The sequence below is a fragment of the Syngnathus acus genome, chromosome 17, assembly GCF_901709675.1.
Source record: "Syngnathus acus chromosome 17, fSynAcu1.2, whole genome shotgun sequence".
NCBI classification, from domain to species: Eukaryota; Metazoa; Chordata; class Actinopteri; order Syngnathiformes; family Syngnathidae; genus Syngnathus; species Syngnathus acus.
In genome coordinates, this window is record NC_051102.1 from 11,548,449 (window position 1) to 11,564,360 (window position 15,912).

A 15,912-nucleotide genomic window follows, 5' to 3' on the forward strand; every position below is an offset into this window, starting at 1 on the left:
TTGTGATGAAGCAGTCTTTTCTTGTTGACTGAAAATGTATTGAGACAACCTGTTAGTCAAGTGATTGATCGTTTTTTTTTCAGACCGACGAGTATTTACTTTTGGAGCTCCCCCTCGATACTGAATATGGAATATCTTTTGAAGTCAGTTTCATTCAACACGATAACGAAACAACACGCTCAATGTCAGACTCTCTTCGCCTTAGGTATCGGTGGCTGCGATCGGCACGGTACCCAAGAATGAGGACGATAGGGTCCTGAACTCTCAAATGATGAATATTTTCTGTGGTTTTGATTCTACAGTACACACAAAAGGCTCCGGTGAAGTTGGATCCAACGGGCCTGGGTTGGACGCTTCAAAGCAGAACCCAGCCAAGCCCCCTCCGGTACGGGTGATCGGAGGCTCCCCGTCAATCTGCCGGCCGGGACCTTGCAGCCTCGCACTGCTCCTTGCTGCACTTTGCTCACAGTGGACCCTATTCTGATGTCTCTGGGACTCGGCTACAAGGAAGTGCATAGTGACTTTAACATCCAACCCACACCCACGCACAGACCCACACACACAGACAGACACACAGCATTTTTCGACTGCTCCATCTTGTTGGATGACAAGTGAAACTATAGACGGCAGATTGCCCGTCCCGTTGTGGCGCTCGCCGCGTGTTTGCTAAAACCGATCTCCTGCACGGGCTCCAAACAAATTCCCCAGCGCACCCTCTGGATTCAGGAAACGGTGGAGATGGACACAGCTCGGCCGGCACCGTTCACTCTTAAAGACACACCCTTGGCATTTTTAGTGAGGACTATGTATGTACGAGGGAGGCCTTACACAATTTACATACACATACTACTTTTCTTTGTACCTTTCATTTTGCCATGGCAAAGCACTGCATCGTCTTCCGCCCCCACAGAAAAACTCCTTTGAAAACATTTCTCCTGTGTGAGGATTATGGAATGCATGCTAGATTGATAAATCCGTTCCAGGCGTCTGACGACCCAGAACAGCAAATTTGATATCCTCTAATGACTGTGTATCTTGGCTCGGATTAGAATGTAACGAGTGTGCAGGTGAGCGCCCTCGCACACGTGCAACGAGGTGTTTATAGTAAGTGACTGTGTATAGGCAGGCGGAGTGTTCAGCCTAAACCTCTTAGTGCCTGATGGAGCTTTATGAGCTGTTAAAATGGATTTTGCTCATCTGCTCTGAATATACAGGGATAAGGAAGGAAGGAAGGAAGGAAGGAAGGAAGGAAGGAAGGAAGGAAGGAAGGAAGGAAGGAAGGAAGGAAGGAAAACAATGTCATTTGATTTTATGAATGTTTAGCGTGCATCCTCTTTTGCGTGTTGGCTTGTGGAAATGCATGTTGTCAAAAAATGTTCATGCAAGCAGGATCAGTGTCAAAAAAATCACTCTTGGAATGATTTGCCCTCAATACTTAAAGACCCTGTAAGAATTCCAAAATGGATTGCTTTTGTAGTATTCAACTGTGGAGAGACTGCGGTTAACAGCAACCCACCCGGAAAAAATCGGACATGACTTCCACCTTACGCTAGTGGCTGTCGTTTGCAATTGCTTATTTATTCTTCACACTTCTCCAATGCAGCAGTTTTCATCCATGCTGGCGTTGTAGTTCAACAGCCAGTCGTTTTTATTGTTATTTTGTCGGGACAGATGTGAGTGTGGACACGATTGGTCAATTTCGACGACACCAGATTCGTATCTTTCTATTAACCCTACAGTTTTAAAAAGCTGATATCGGATACATATCAGATTTTTTAAAAATGATGATTTTATTTTCCATTCTTTTTTTTTTTCTTCGCGCTGCCATGACGCAAATCAAAACTGTGGGTTTGACATAAAAAAAAAAAAACCCCAACAACTTTGTGAAGCATCCAGCCTAATAGTGTTGAAAACCATTTTCAAATGTTTGGTGCTTCTCTTGCCAGATTCAGCACAGTGGTAGCCATTGTGCAAGCCCTTCTTAATGACTTCATTGTGTGTCCTGTTCTAATGCTGAAAATGTTTTTCTTTCAAGCAGTCACGATAACAGAAATGCCCCCAACCCACCCTAATGCCGAACGTTCCTCACAAATCCAATAGATTACAAGTAAATCCGTATTTGTCTCAGCGCAGAAGAAGCTGAACAAGCAAGCTGCTCGCTCTCCTTATACAATGTCTCCAATCTCTTGTTGCAAGGTGAAACGCGTGATGTCCATGAATGTATACTCAGCGCGATGTCAATGAATGTATATTCAGCGTGACGACCCTGATACAGTACTAAGGCTAGCCAGGCTTCAAAGACGCACATTTTAGCTCCGTTAGGTACGGACGGGTTGGTCTCCAGTCCAGTTCAGTTCTCTTGTTAACGCGGGCAAAAGGATAGATTGTCTTTGATGTCTCTGCAAATCCAGTCTGTAAGATGTGGTTAATGAGGCATGGGTGTTCCGTTTTCGTCTGTGCTGAATTCTTTCCCCATCTCCCTCACACAGGTCACTGGCCGCCATACTATATTGTCGCATGTGTATAAATGTACATAATTAAGTCACTGAACTTGTTTTGTGTCTTATTGCATTGTTTTTCAATCTGCTCTGCTTTGTATTATTTGCCTTGAGGGAATCTTCTCGTAGCTGGACACCAAAACAAACAAGCAGACGAGTCTGGATCTTTTATCAACAGAATGAGTGGATATCTTAACTTTGTCAAACCTGCTGTGAAAAAGACCACGGCAAACCTCAGGAGGGTAAACTAGTAAATGCTCACAAGCCCAAGGATAAGATACAAAGGAGCAAACTCAACATGGAGCAGTGAGGAATGCACCAAACCATGCCAATGCCTGGCTGGCTGGCTGGCTGGCACCACTTTGAATTAAGACACTGCTTGATTTGCATGTCAAGGAGAAAGGACATTCTTTTTGGGGAGAATGATGTCAAGACTGAAGAGAGAGCGAGAACCAATGGAATGAGAGAGGAAGCCATCTTGAAACAACACGGGAAATGAACCCATTCATTCATTGTCTTAGTACTTCACTACAGGCAGGCTTCCTGAAAAATCATTTTAGGAACGGCAAACAAGTAGGCTGCTGCTGCTGCTGCTGCTACTGCTGCTACTGCTACTGCTGCTACTGCTACTGCTGCTACTGCTACTGCTGCCGTTACTTCCCAAAGCTGACGAGTTGTGATTGTGTATGCGGGCTGCGCTGTCTGACCTTTGCCATTTGCATCCAAGAGGCTTCCTTGCTAAACATATCGGTCTGTATTTGCAGCAGAAATCCAATGTGCACAAGTAGCTTTGTGCACTGACGGAGGCAGCGTTGGCCGGTTTGCAGAAAAAACACTTTTGTGCAGCCCAACTAGTTGAAGCACATTCTTTGGATGGTTTTGTTTGTGGCCTATGAATTGAACAGGCAAAAGCCACTAGCTGTCAAATGAGAATAGCATCGCTGTTGCCAATCACGGCTCACCGTTTTCTGTAGCTGAGCCGTGATTGGTTGTGATCAGTCACCTGGCTACCGTGATGTCATTTTCTGTCGACAGCAAAATGGCCTCCCCTTGAGATGGATCCAAAGTGAGATGGATTTTGCTGTCATATTTCACAAAGGCAATATGAATGCCACGTATCGAGCAGTGGGGTCAAATCTTCCCCTTTCCATCGAATGGGACCAAAAACATCGAACGTTCACATACACGCAGTAGAAGCGGTTCAGTCACATACTAATGCAAAGGAGAATGGGCTGCTGGGATCAATTAAGACAATGAATACGACTATCTCTTATTCCTATGCGGAAAATTGTTTTGAAGTCCAAAGGAATTAGAGTTCAACCAATGTCCTGGAACGGGGATTACACTGTAGTTTCAGGTCCAATTATTGCCCGGTGTCCACGCTGGGTCTTTTTTTTCCCCGTCATCGGTTTGAGGAAAGGAATTCAATGGCTCCGCTTCAGGCGACAGAGGCACTTGAAGCCTCCACCACACCCACACTGTTTTTATCATCAGCCTATCAGCGCAAATAACTCATGACACTTTCCTGGCAGAGCGGCCAGTGGCCGCACGCTTCTTCAAGTATCTGCCCCAATAGCAGTGATTTCATCCAACCGGTCGGTCCCACAATTGCAGACTTCCACTCGTATGCAGACTGCATTTGATCCCTGGAATCTGTTTCGTGCCGCGGCCGTCTGGCCGGCAGCAGACGACGGCCAAAAATGTCCCGTGCCTCGTCCTTGCCAGAGTTGGAATTGAATTGCTTTTACCCCAAAGCAATACCCTCGAGCAATGTGTCGTCCTCTGTTTAACAAACTTGCTTCGAGCGACGCAAATCAATGAATGGATGTAAATGATGGAGCAGACACATCATGCCTGTGAGTGTGTGTAGTGTGGATGGATGTCTTTATTTCCCTCTTCACTTTTTCGCTTTTACTCTCTAGATCACTGACTGCATAAAAGGAGGCGTTCAATTCATCGTTTCTATTTGTGTTTGCACAGATAAGGTAAACACAGATATACGTAGTAAACATGGCGGGACACGTTATTTCGCTAGCTAACGTTCAGGGCCACTGCTTTGGCGGAATATTATTTTCATTTTGCACCGAAGGAAGGAAGATAGACCTATACGGACTATTTCCTTGCATCTGTACGTGTATTTTCGAAATCTCGTCTAGATTTGGATGGGTAAATAATTCACAAAATCATCCGGAAAATAAACCCGAGTCTAAGTCGTATCCATTTAGTACTACTGTGCATTGTTCTCAGGAGATGCTTTCACCTTCCATTAAATCCAAAGCTTAAGTACTTTTGCCACTTCTGGTGTGCATATGGCAGGAATACTGTCAGCGAGTGTAAGTGAGAGTCGGGGTGACGTGAGGTCACAGCTGCTCAGCTGTCTGTCTGTCTGTCTGTCTGTCTGTCTGGTCTATTTTAAATGGCAGTACACGTCAGCGCTTGTGTCTCACCGGCTCAGCCAAGTCCACACCTCATCTTCTCAACACGCGTCTAATCCACGCAGTCGCGCGCACGTCGTCAACATTTCCCAACAAAAGTCCACTCGGCGAAAACCGTCGACGCTCTGACACTAATAGGCTGTCTGTCCTTTTCGTGCGTGCATCGTGGTCTCGGCAGAACCCAGTAGCTGCGTATGTATACTCAGCCGAGTTTCAAACTAGGGAGCCCGAAATCCTTCATGCTAACCCATTTAGAAAGGGACTGGATGGAAACGGGGAGTTCTTAATAGATGGAGAAATGTCCAAGTGGAACGTGAAATGCATTACGTGCTCACTTTATGGGAGCGACAAAAATGATGAGGGTCATTGCAGGATTGGAGGACAATCTAGGCACAGGCACCTGGAAAAAACGAGATATCAAATACTTATTCTAAATCAATTCCTTTTTTTTTTTTACTCAGGTACCTGCTAGCTGTTAGCTGCAGCTATACTAAGTGGCCAAGATTTACAGTACCTACTATAACGAAACATACAATCGTATGAAAAGAAAAGAAAAATATCTTTATCAAGATATCATCACAAATAATGTTTCGTCGGATGCCGTTTCCACTCCCCGCTTTCCCGCTGCCGACGCAATTTCATATTACACTCCAACATTACCTTTGACTGAATTTCTGAGCATTAGCAACGCAGAGTGTCATGTCAAACCTGTAATAGCTGAGCAAAAAAAAAAAAAAGAAGAAAATGATGATAATTGCTTCACTGGTCCTCCTCATTGGTCACACTGATCAATTCCCATCGTGAGAAATCATATATATATGCGTGGGTGCATGCCAGTCACACAAGGCTAGTCATCATGTCGTGTTCAATTCCCCGTCAGACTCGCTCTATTTGTCAAGTCGCAGCCGTGCTACTCGCTGGTGTCCTGGAGATGAATGAGCGCTTTTCGTGTTGATTCCAATTTGCAACAAGAGATTTGTATCCATTTGAGACTTTGTACTTAAGTATTATTAACTAATCGAATATGAATTGTAAATAAATACGACCTAATAGTCCAAACAGAACAAAATGCAATCAAGGAGTCCTTCAGGCTATTATATTCACAAGCACATTAATAAAGTGTCATTATAGGAGATGACACGATGCACGAGGATCACCCAAATTAATCTGTGCCTCTGCCAAGGTCTTTTTTTTTTTTAACTCAGTGGGTTGAAAATAGAGAGAAATAGATATGAGAAAAATAAGTTGTCTCAAATTGCTTTGTGGTGACTTGATTGTGTTGCATTTTCTTTTCTCGATATGAAAATCAGTATGGTGTTCTGACCTGATGTGTTCAATTGGCTCTGGATTTCAAGCAGTGCCATTTTAAAATGCTGCAAAATGTCTGCAGTGGAAAACGTGAGAGTGGCAGCGTCTCCATAAATGGGTTAATCGTCCAGCTTTTCTCCACCGAGCGCCATCCTAAAGTCATTCCAAAGGAGAATCGCTCTCTGATTAGTAAAAGCCACATTTCTCATTTGTGACGCCCCGAGAAGTCAAGCATTATCGCTGCAGTTCTTTCTTCTTGCTTTGAATATTGTATCCCTCTGTGCTCAGCTTATTTATATACCCCCCTTTCTCTCTTCTTATCATGCTTCATAAGATTGCCCTTGGAGTGCCTCAATAGTTCTCATTTGAATCATCTGTCAGTCAACGTCTCGCACGACCGGCGGGCGATATGACACATGAACTTGTGGAAGATGAACGTAGTGGTAAAGTTGTGTTTAAGTCAACCAGAGTTACCATTTGAATGAGTTGTGACTTGACAACGACGAAAACATGTGTGACTTCCAATTCACAAAGTTTGATTTTCAATCAATCACCCACCTTGAGTGTGGTTTGGTCTAGGTCATCATTCTAAGTGCTCTCTTTGTGTCCTTTATTTGTTTCGTCAATATGTTTCGCTTTGGTTCTGTGTCCCACCGCTAGAAATGTCAAAGAGGGAAGAGATCACAACCCTAACCTTGATGTTGACATTGTGAGGTAAGTCTGGAAGGGAAGGCTGACCTCTTTGAATTCCACAAGGTGACTGGGGTGTTATTAGCATACTTTGAAATGTAGGTCATGCTGTGAAATATACGCTAGCAGAAGGCCACGCACAATACGATTTGAGGCATCACAACAAAGACGATGTGGAAAGTTCTTTGCCTCAATCGGGCCCCCAGTCACCATCATTTTTTTTTTTTATCGCTCTCGCTGGTCTCCCCAGCTTCCCCTTGCTTCCTGGTCCTCATTAGAAGGCCTTTCATGGTCAGGTCCAATAAAACTTCAATGGGAGGAAAACATGGCTGCTGTGCTGCTGAGCGTTAATTATACAGATCTTCATGGCAGACAGTGAAGGGCCAATCAATTTCTCCACTAGTGAACTATGGCCACATGTGCCCCCAAAAATGTAACACTCTTTAAAGCCAGCTTGTTCCTCTCTGCTCATGCGACGTTACGGGGTCGAGGCCTATTAGCAGAATAGCCAACAAGAAGCAAACATTGGTGATTTTCACAATTGCAAATTGTAATAATGTGACTTCAAATCAAAATATTTCAAGACAAATCTTTGACTCGATACATGAAATTGTTTCACAATGATGCCTTAAATGCCTTTTGGGGCTATTTGGTTGGTTGGAAACAGTTCTTTCCCTTACAATGACATACGGTAAGGAGGCTAACAATCAGTTCAATCAGTTGTATGTAGGCCCTATTACGTTCACATTTTGTAATATTAAATGATATGAAATATTGTTACTATTTTCATGCTATGGTATGCCAATTTTGGGGTCAAATGTGTTCATTGGTACAAATAATACTACGTGGGTGGGAAAGAAAAATTGTAAAATAAAAGTATCATCCATTTCAAGTTATTTACTTTGGCGGCAAAATCTTGTTATGTGGCACAGTATGGCAATTTAGCCACGTCATAATGTCATCCATCCATCCCTCCCTCCCTCCCTCCCTCCCTCCCGCCGTTCCCTCTCTCACCTTCTCACTTTAGTGTTTGTGTGACTGCTCGATGCTTATTTCCAGCAACGAGCGAGCGTCTCCATGTGTCAAAGCCATAATGCGTGGCGGCGTCCTCGTCCACAAACGATCCATAAAAAGCATCTCCCACGCGAGTGGCATCATCAGACAGTCTGCTTCCAATTCACACACACACCGACGTGACGAAAGGGATTTTTTCCCCCCTCCACATTGAATGAAAGTCTTGTTGATAATCAAGTATGTGAATGAAAATGTCAGGCTAGATCCATAGGGAGAGTTCAAATACACTTGGATTTTATTCTACTGTATATTGCTGCACTCCATTTGGTAGGAACTGAATTTTGTGACTATTGCTGATATGAAAAAAAGGCTGTCATTCAGGCCCTTGCAGGATGAAATTGATCCAGTTTCTATGCCATGTGTATCCATCCATCCATCCATCCATCCATCCATCCATCCATCCATCCATCCATCCATCCATCCATCCATCCATCCATCCATCCATCCATCCATCCATCCATCCATCCATCCATCCATCCATCCATCCATCCATCCATCCATCCACCCATCCACCCATCCACCCATCCACCCATCCTCATTACAGTTGCAAGTGAGTCGAAGCCCATGCCAGCCGCCTTTGGGCCAAGGGCAGGCAAACAACTTTTCTCACTCACATTCATCCCCAGTGGGCGGGCAATTACAAGCTGTCAAGCTGAAGGAGGCCTTTTTAGCCTGTGGGACTCTGGTGACAGCTGATGGGTACCGGCAGGCCAAGCGCAATTCAACTTTGGTGGTCAGTGAGGATTTAACTTGGCGTGGGAGGAGGTCATTGAGGCCACGGAGAACCACGTACTGATGGCCCACGCATCTTGGGGGTGCCAGTTCAGCATCAGGGTCCTGGAGTGCTCAGGAAAGTTTGCCCAACCAGTCTTAAAGTGCTTGGTGGAATATTCTTGACACTTGGGGGTCCTCTGGAGAAGATTGGACTATCAGCGCCCCCCCCCCCCCCCCCTTTTATATCGACTCTTTAGTCCCTGTATGACAAGTCTCAGAATTTGCTTCGATTCTTTTCCAGTGAGGGGTTAGACTGATTCTGTTCATATCCTTTGATAAGGGATGGGTGGATGGATGGAGGGAGGGAGGGATGGATCTCCCATGCATAGTTTTGTCATGGGGAGGAAGCCCAAGTATCCGGAGAAAAGAAACACAAGCATAAGGAAAAATGCAAAGAGCGCACAGGAAGAGCAGAGCCAAACACTCCAACTCAAGATTGTGACGTACTGCCCATCACATTTATTTGACACTACAGTACAATACATTAAGTTTCGTTTTTCAAAAGAGACATAGTAATTCCAGTTTGTCCATACGTCGGCACCGTCGCCTACAAATGTGATTGAAATGTTGCAAATGTCTTGGGCCTGCCATGTTGGAGAAACTGATTGGAGCACACGATAACACAGCTGAGGAGAAGAAACATATTAGTGAAGGTGAACCAAAATCCACAGCGGGGGAACTCCAGCAGGTGACAGGTGAAAGGCACGCTGGGACTCGAAATTGCGCCGCGAGGAGTGATGTGGCCGGCCGGCCGGCCGCATGTACGTGTTCAGCAGAGTGAGGAGGAAGATCAGCGCTGACCGATGGGTCGGGGCGGGTCGGGCACGCCTACCTACAGCTCACCTGGGACAAAATCAAGATGTCATTGCAAACTACAGCTAGTCTCACATTCACACCTGGACAATTTAGAAGAGGTGTGACCAATTGTGTCCTTCATGGTTTCGGTCTACCTGCTGCAACACACCTGAATCAAATGACCTCCTTTGGGTATGTTGGAGCAGGGAGACATACATACGTATGTCCAAGCCTGCTTTCGAGTGCACTCTTTGTTTTGATTGTATATTTGATTTGATATTAAAATACTTGTACAGCTAACCCTACTTGTGTTCCCACGGCGCGTCAGAGCATTTGACGTTAACTGTGCGCACCTCCCAGTACAGATGAGACCCCCCTCCCCTTACGCCTTCCTTCCTTCCTTCCCTCCCTCCCTCCCTCCCTCCTTCCCTCCCGGCTCGTCCTAATTGCCGGTCCAGACGTTTCGTGCATGGGGCTGCGCAAGAGCGTCAAACTCCATGCTGGATTATTTCTGAGCGGACTGATTTGTTTGATTCTATAGCTCATTGTCAGTGCCCTATTCTCAGCAGGACCTCTAAAACAAAGTGTGGACTCGTTTTTAGCGCACCGCGTGACGCGGTTTTATATATATATATTTTTTTTTCTTTTTTCTCGCTCCCTTTTTTTTTGGCATCGGACGTCTGCCGTCACTTCAGCGGTAGGGAGTTGATCGAACGCATCGTGAGACTACTGTCTTCAGTCTGTATTTTGCTCAATTGCTTTCCTCCTCAATTTTCTTTTTGCACTTGACTGTTGACATTGTGCCGGGATGGATTCCTTCGTCGTGGCAGCTCTGGTACTGTGCTCGCTCACGGCCACAGCCTGCGGGGACAAAGGCGCCAGCAAAGCCAGGAGTTGTTCGGATATAAGGCACTTTTATACCGGCAAAGGATTCGCAGTGAACGGCATTCCTCAGTCCGAAATATCGGGTGAGTGTGAACACATCCGACCCTTGACTCGGTCCTTGAATGCACCAGGAGCTGTCAAAAATGATTTGAAAAAAGTGACACAAAACACGGTTGTATTGCACTTCACTTTGTTCAAGTCTAATCGGAAAAAAAGTGCGCATTCGATTATTATATTGATCCATTCAACGTAATGTCCAAAACATGATTTGATCAAGTTTAAATGCATTGTAAAACAGATAGATGCTCAACACATGAATGGTAATGAATCATTTTAGTTTCAATATCTATTTAGCAGCATCTATCGAAAGTGTCACAATCGGCCGTTCGAACACATGTTGCATATGCTGTGTGTGGCAATGCTCAAAAAGTCAAAGTCAGTGAATACGCATTAAGAGTAAGTAAGTAAGCATGATCGCTTATGGGATGATCAGAAGTGCGTTGAACACGTTGAAGCGGCCGTTTCTCTGCGGTGCGAACGCACGGGCGCACGGGCGCCTGACTGCTGGGAATCGTTGCTTATTATAAATGAGCAGCAGCCAGTCACTTGAGTGTGAGCTGTGAGAGCACCGTGTTACTCATCGCTGTGAGAGCACCGTGTTACTCATCGCTGTGTCATCTGTAGTCTCATGTCAGCCTCTCTGCAGCTTAGACGTGCGCGTCTTGTGGAATTGGGTGGATGGCTTTGAAAACATACTGTAGGTACAGTGGGGAACATGCACTGACAGGAAAGACAGCAGGTTCTGATGATGCATGCTTATGCCATTTTTCGACGTAGAAAGAAAATGCTTTCTGGACATAGGGCACGTGGTGTGTTCCAATGTGCTGTCTGGCAGTCATGGTGGAGTCCCCCAAGGGCCACTATACACTAGGTAGGGTTTGTTCTTTGAGTAGTTTGACAGGCAGGGCGAAATAAATAGACAGGTATGTTCCCAAGCTGTCATTCCAAGCTATCACCTCCAGTGACAAGCCAATGGACCATGTATAATCAAACACAGGAGAATCTCGAAGGCAGAATACAATATGTTCCACATTCCAATCCATTTTCCCATTGGACATTAAAGACCGTGAGATGAATTGCATGATACATTTTTGAAGATCATTGCTAAAATCACAAATGTGCGTTTAAACTGGGGCCCGGTGACACATTTGCGGCCCAGCATGAGTCACTTGAGCCCATTCAGATTGTCCGCTGGCTTGCTGGCTGGCTGGCTTGCTTGCTGGCTTGCTGGCTTGCTTGCTGGCTGGCTTGCTTGCTGGCTGGCTTGCTTGCTGGCTGGCTGGCTTGCTGGCTGGCTGGCTTGCTGGCTGGCTGGCTTGCTGGCTGGCTGGCTTGCTGGCTGGCTGGCTTGCTGGCTGCCTTTAAAGCGCCACGTTGTCAGCTGTGAGTGTGTGCTCAGTCGTTTCTTTTTTCACCCTGCCCACACCCCCACTAGCTTTTTGATGTAATTGTGGCCCATAAGAAATGTTATTTTCCATATATGCTACGGACCGCTACAAAATGGCGGTTGGCCCGCAAATGGCCACCAGGCCATAGTTTGGACACCACTGGTGTAGTAGTTCACGTTGATCAAAGAGGAAGCCAGTTAGTACCACAACCCAGGCTTGCTTAACAAGAATGTAAACTTTAAAAGTGTGAAGACTGTGCTGGCTTTGTAATGAAACTTTTCATGTCGCCATACATCAAAAGGTGCAAAGGACCAAGTAGTAACCCCCGAGACTTAGACTTTTATGGCCGGCCGGCCGGCCGGCCTGTAGTGCAATAATGAATGCCTGAGCTCTTCCTCCGTATGTTTTTTTTCCCCTTCAAATGTGTGTAATCCATAATGCATTAAAGAAAGACCTCCTATCTTTAAATCAATCAAACGGAGCTGTACTCAAGTCCAGGTTAGATCGTGAAGCGGTACAGGCAGAGGAACGGAAGCTTTGACGATTTTCCTCCTCGTGTCTCCGCCGTCTCCAGCCTGGAGGACATAAATAAGCACTCTGGAGTGGCTGTAGTCTGGCATATTAAACACCTGGGTAAAAACATGAAAGCTTCACTTTATGCTTCCCAATTATGAGCCACCTGAATATTGAGGCTGATCCCTGACATTTGGCTGAGGATGTGACACCGGGGCGTGATCAGACTCATGGCTGCACTCAAGGTCACCCGGCCTCGTGTGTGTGTGTGTGTGTGTGTGTCACACCTCATTTCTCGACTGCCAATATACATAATATCCATTTGCGCCACTGAAAAAGACAACATTCAAAGGGGAAACTCTTGCTGATTAGTTTCAGTGAAATGTTGGCGCAAGGTTTAATGAAGCGAGGAAATAAGTCTGTTGTGCAGAAACAAAAGTCTTGCAATGAATGAATTTCTCCGTAGAGTGTAATTAGTTGTGGACCCGACCCGGCTTTCATGTCATTGTTTTGTCGAAAGACAAGAAAAAGAAGGATGATTGATTTTCCTCCTCCGGCTAGTGGATAATTTGCATCAGCGCAACTTATCTTTTGGTCAGTGATGAATGCTCCTCAACTCACATTTTCTTTCTTCCTTCTCTGGAGTGCACTTTCAATGAGATAAAAGAGTTGGAATCTAGATTGCAAGAAAAAACAAGGCGAGCTGCCCGAGCGAGACATGTGCAGACGGGGCTGGGAACGTTTTGCTCCGCCAGTGCGGGCGGGCGGGCGGGCGGGCATCCCCGTGCTGCCTTTTTGTTGTTGTTGTTGATTGCCGCTTGCCAGAGGCTGACAGTGTGCTGCTCTGTGCTCTGAAATGTCATCTGTAAGTGCTGTGCGAGATTGTTGCTCGGCACCCCTGCTAGGAGCTGCACACTGACTCCACTGTGGGAGAGTTGGAGAGACAGACACGCAGAGAGAAAGCGAGGGGGAGAGAGAGACAGGCCGGTCGGTCGGTCGCTACGGTCGCCCACAGCGACGGGCTTGTTTTGAACTCGGCCAGCCCAGAAATGTTTAATAAACACATCTCGGCTCGAAATTGCTCTTATACGTTTGACGGAGCCAAATGATAAGACCTTAACTCGCCGATGACTTTGGTTCAAGTCCTCACTGATTCAATCTTAGGAATGGCATTTGTCTTGCATCAAACATCCTTTAGCCCCTTATTGGGAAATGTATTAAATTTGGTAACTGAAGCAGGAGCCGCTAACGGAGCTAGCTGTCAGACAGGAGAAAAACAATCCTATTGGCTCATAAGTTTATCCAATCAAATATATAGACTATAATATAAAATATATATTTTCAAATAGGAGTTTTTTTTTTTTTTTTTTTTTTGCTTTAATTGCGAGCTGAATTAGGTGGAAAAAAAAGATCAATTCAGGACCTAAACATGACTGAGAGGCCATTTTCCCCCCATATGAACCCCTCCTTTTTGCTTTAAACACATTTTCGCCAAATACATGTACTGTGCCGTGACGGCTGGTGTGGAGACAAAGCCCGCCCAAATCACATTTAAAGGGCGCAAGGTGTTATTATGCGTTTCAGCTAGCGAACTTCCCCGAGCCCATTAGGCAGGCAGGCAGGCAGGCAGGCAGGCAGGCAGGCCGGCCGGCCGGCAGGCAGGCAGCTACAGACGAGCACTCTATTACAGCAAATTCACAAAAGAAGAAAAGGCTTGAAAAAAAAAAAAAGGAAGCCTCAGTTAAACATGTTGAAGAAGCTTTTCATTCCATAATGATTTCTATGAATTAATGGCTTGTTTTCACCTTGTAGTGGAAATAAAACTTCATCTGGAATGGCACTCAGGAGTGCACAAATGTAGAAATGGGTTAAGTCATTTATGCATCATCCTGCTTCATGATGATAAAATTCAGGCTTGTTCGAAGCAGATCTAGAATAAAAAACTGAAAAGACTTCCACTAGCACAAGTGCTGATATAAAGACGCCCTAAACAAAGGGAAAAATGGAGATAAACACTTGGCATTCCAATTCCAAACAGATGTTCGTTCACACTCCATTCCATTCATAGATTTCCATGAAACCGTGCCACTAAATTCCATGCAGCGGCATTGTGAGTGGAATTCATTAGCAGATAAGCGCGCCCAAGCCTAATTGGAGACTGTCAGTGTAAAGGCGAGGAGACATCAACACTTGTTTGCATCGGAGTTGAAAGCCAATCTTGCCATCGCGTCTCTTGTCTGAGCTTGTTGACGTGTGTGCGTGACAGCCTTGTGTGTGTGCGTGTGTGTATACGGGCAAATTGCACAGCTTAGTTTGCGTCTTTTTTTTTTTTTTAATTGTCATTCCAGTGTACAAAGTTAAACACTGCAACACACCTTCAGCTTCATTGTTCCTTCCTTAGAATAAGTGCTGGCGGAAAAGGTTAATCCGTTCTTAACTGAGCTTCTACTGAGGTATGCTATCTCAAATACCGCACAACTCTATCACCTAAGGGCATAACTTTAAAATTAAAATTGTAGGATTATTACAAAAAAGAAAAGAAAGAACAGAGCCGACTACCTTACAGAAAAGAGCAACGCAAACTTTTTAAATGACTTTGTATTTATTGAAGATGTGACTGTTACCTTCAGCGTTCAAGATGACCCTATTCAGCCCATTGGCCGCGGCGCTTCACAGTGCAGATGGATAATAACCTGAAGTATACTGTGAAAGCAACCTGAGACTTGAACTATGTTAATGTACTTTGCTATCATCTAGTGCACAGGTGTCAAACCCAAGGCCCCGGGGCCAGATACAGCCCACCACATCAATTGATGTGGCCCGCAAAGACAAATCGAATTCCTTCATGACTAAAATTGTCTTCAATTTGAAAAATAATCTTTTTCAAATATTTGAACAGTTTTTGAAAGCAGCTATTTGTCCGTTTTTTCCGAGCTTATATTGGTGGAATCGGTGCTATACTAGTTGCCATCGCAAAGCCCAGAGCGAAATGAAAACACGGCTACGTGTGATCGAGCAGTCGGCAAGTCCCAGCTTTTCCCATGTACGGTATAAATATAGAAAATGCTCCAATAGTTCGAGTGACTCATTTGCGGAGAGCAAAACTGTTGATGCACGATGATTTGGGGCTCCAAATGAGCGGCTAAATCACAAGCGCATACAGTACACGTCTTTGGCTTCTAAATGTGCGCCACATGTTTGCTGTTCATTTGGCACGCTTCCACACCACAGGAAATGTGCCATGAAGGCGTCCGCTTCTGCTCATGTCCTCCCTCGAGTGAGGTTCAAACAGTACACTGATCAAGGTAGTGCTGCAAATGTACTGATAAGGGAGAACATCTGCCCATCTTTGGTTTTGGTTTGAAGATCCTTATGTATTTGATTCATTTGGCTATCCAGTATACATTTGTTCAAATCAAAAGGAATTGACAAAACCCGTTTGAATCTCGGGTCCGGATACCCGTTGTCGAGTTTCCATGTTCGTGCCTGGAT

At 45.2% G+C, this 15,912-nt stretch overlaps 2 protein-coding genes across 3 annotated transcripts in view; both read left to right on the top strand.

Annotated features, from left to right (window-relative positions):
- Positions 1-1,456, top strand: part of LOC119137049 (glypican-5-like) — a 63,311-nt gene extending 61,855 nt beyond the window's left edge. For both annotated transcript variants that reach the window (XM_037276030.1, XM_037276031.1), the window contains exon 8: positions 303-1,456. In XM_037276030.1, coding sequence (XP_037131925.1) covers positions 303-484 — 182 coding nt within the window. In that variant the 3' untranslated portion in view covers positions 485-1,456. The remainder of the gene's footprint in view (positions 1-302) is intronic.
- Positions 1,457-9,991: 8,535 nt separating this feature from the next.
- gpc1b (glypican 1b) overlaps positions 9,992-15,912 on the top strand; it is a 47,727-nt gene continuing 41,806 nt past the window's right edge. The window contains exon 1 of the mRNA XM_037276567.1: positions 9,992-10,542. Within this exon, the coding sequence (XP_037132462.1) occupies positions 10,383-10,542 (160 nt within the window). The 5' untranslated portion in view covers positions 9,992-10,382. The remainder of the gene's footprint in view (positions 10,543-15,912) is intronic.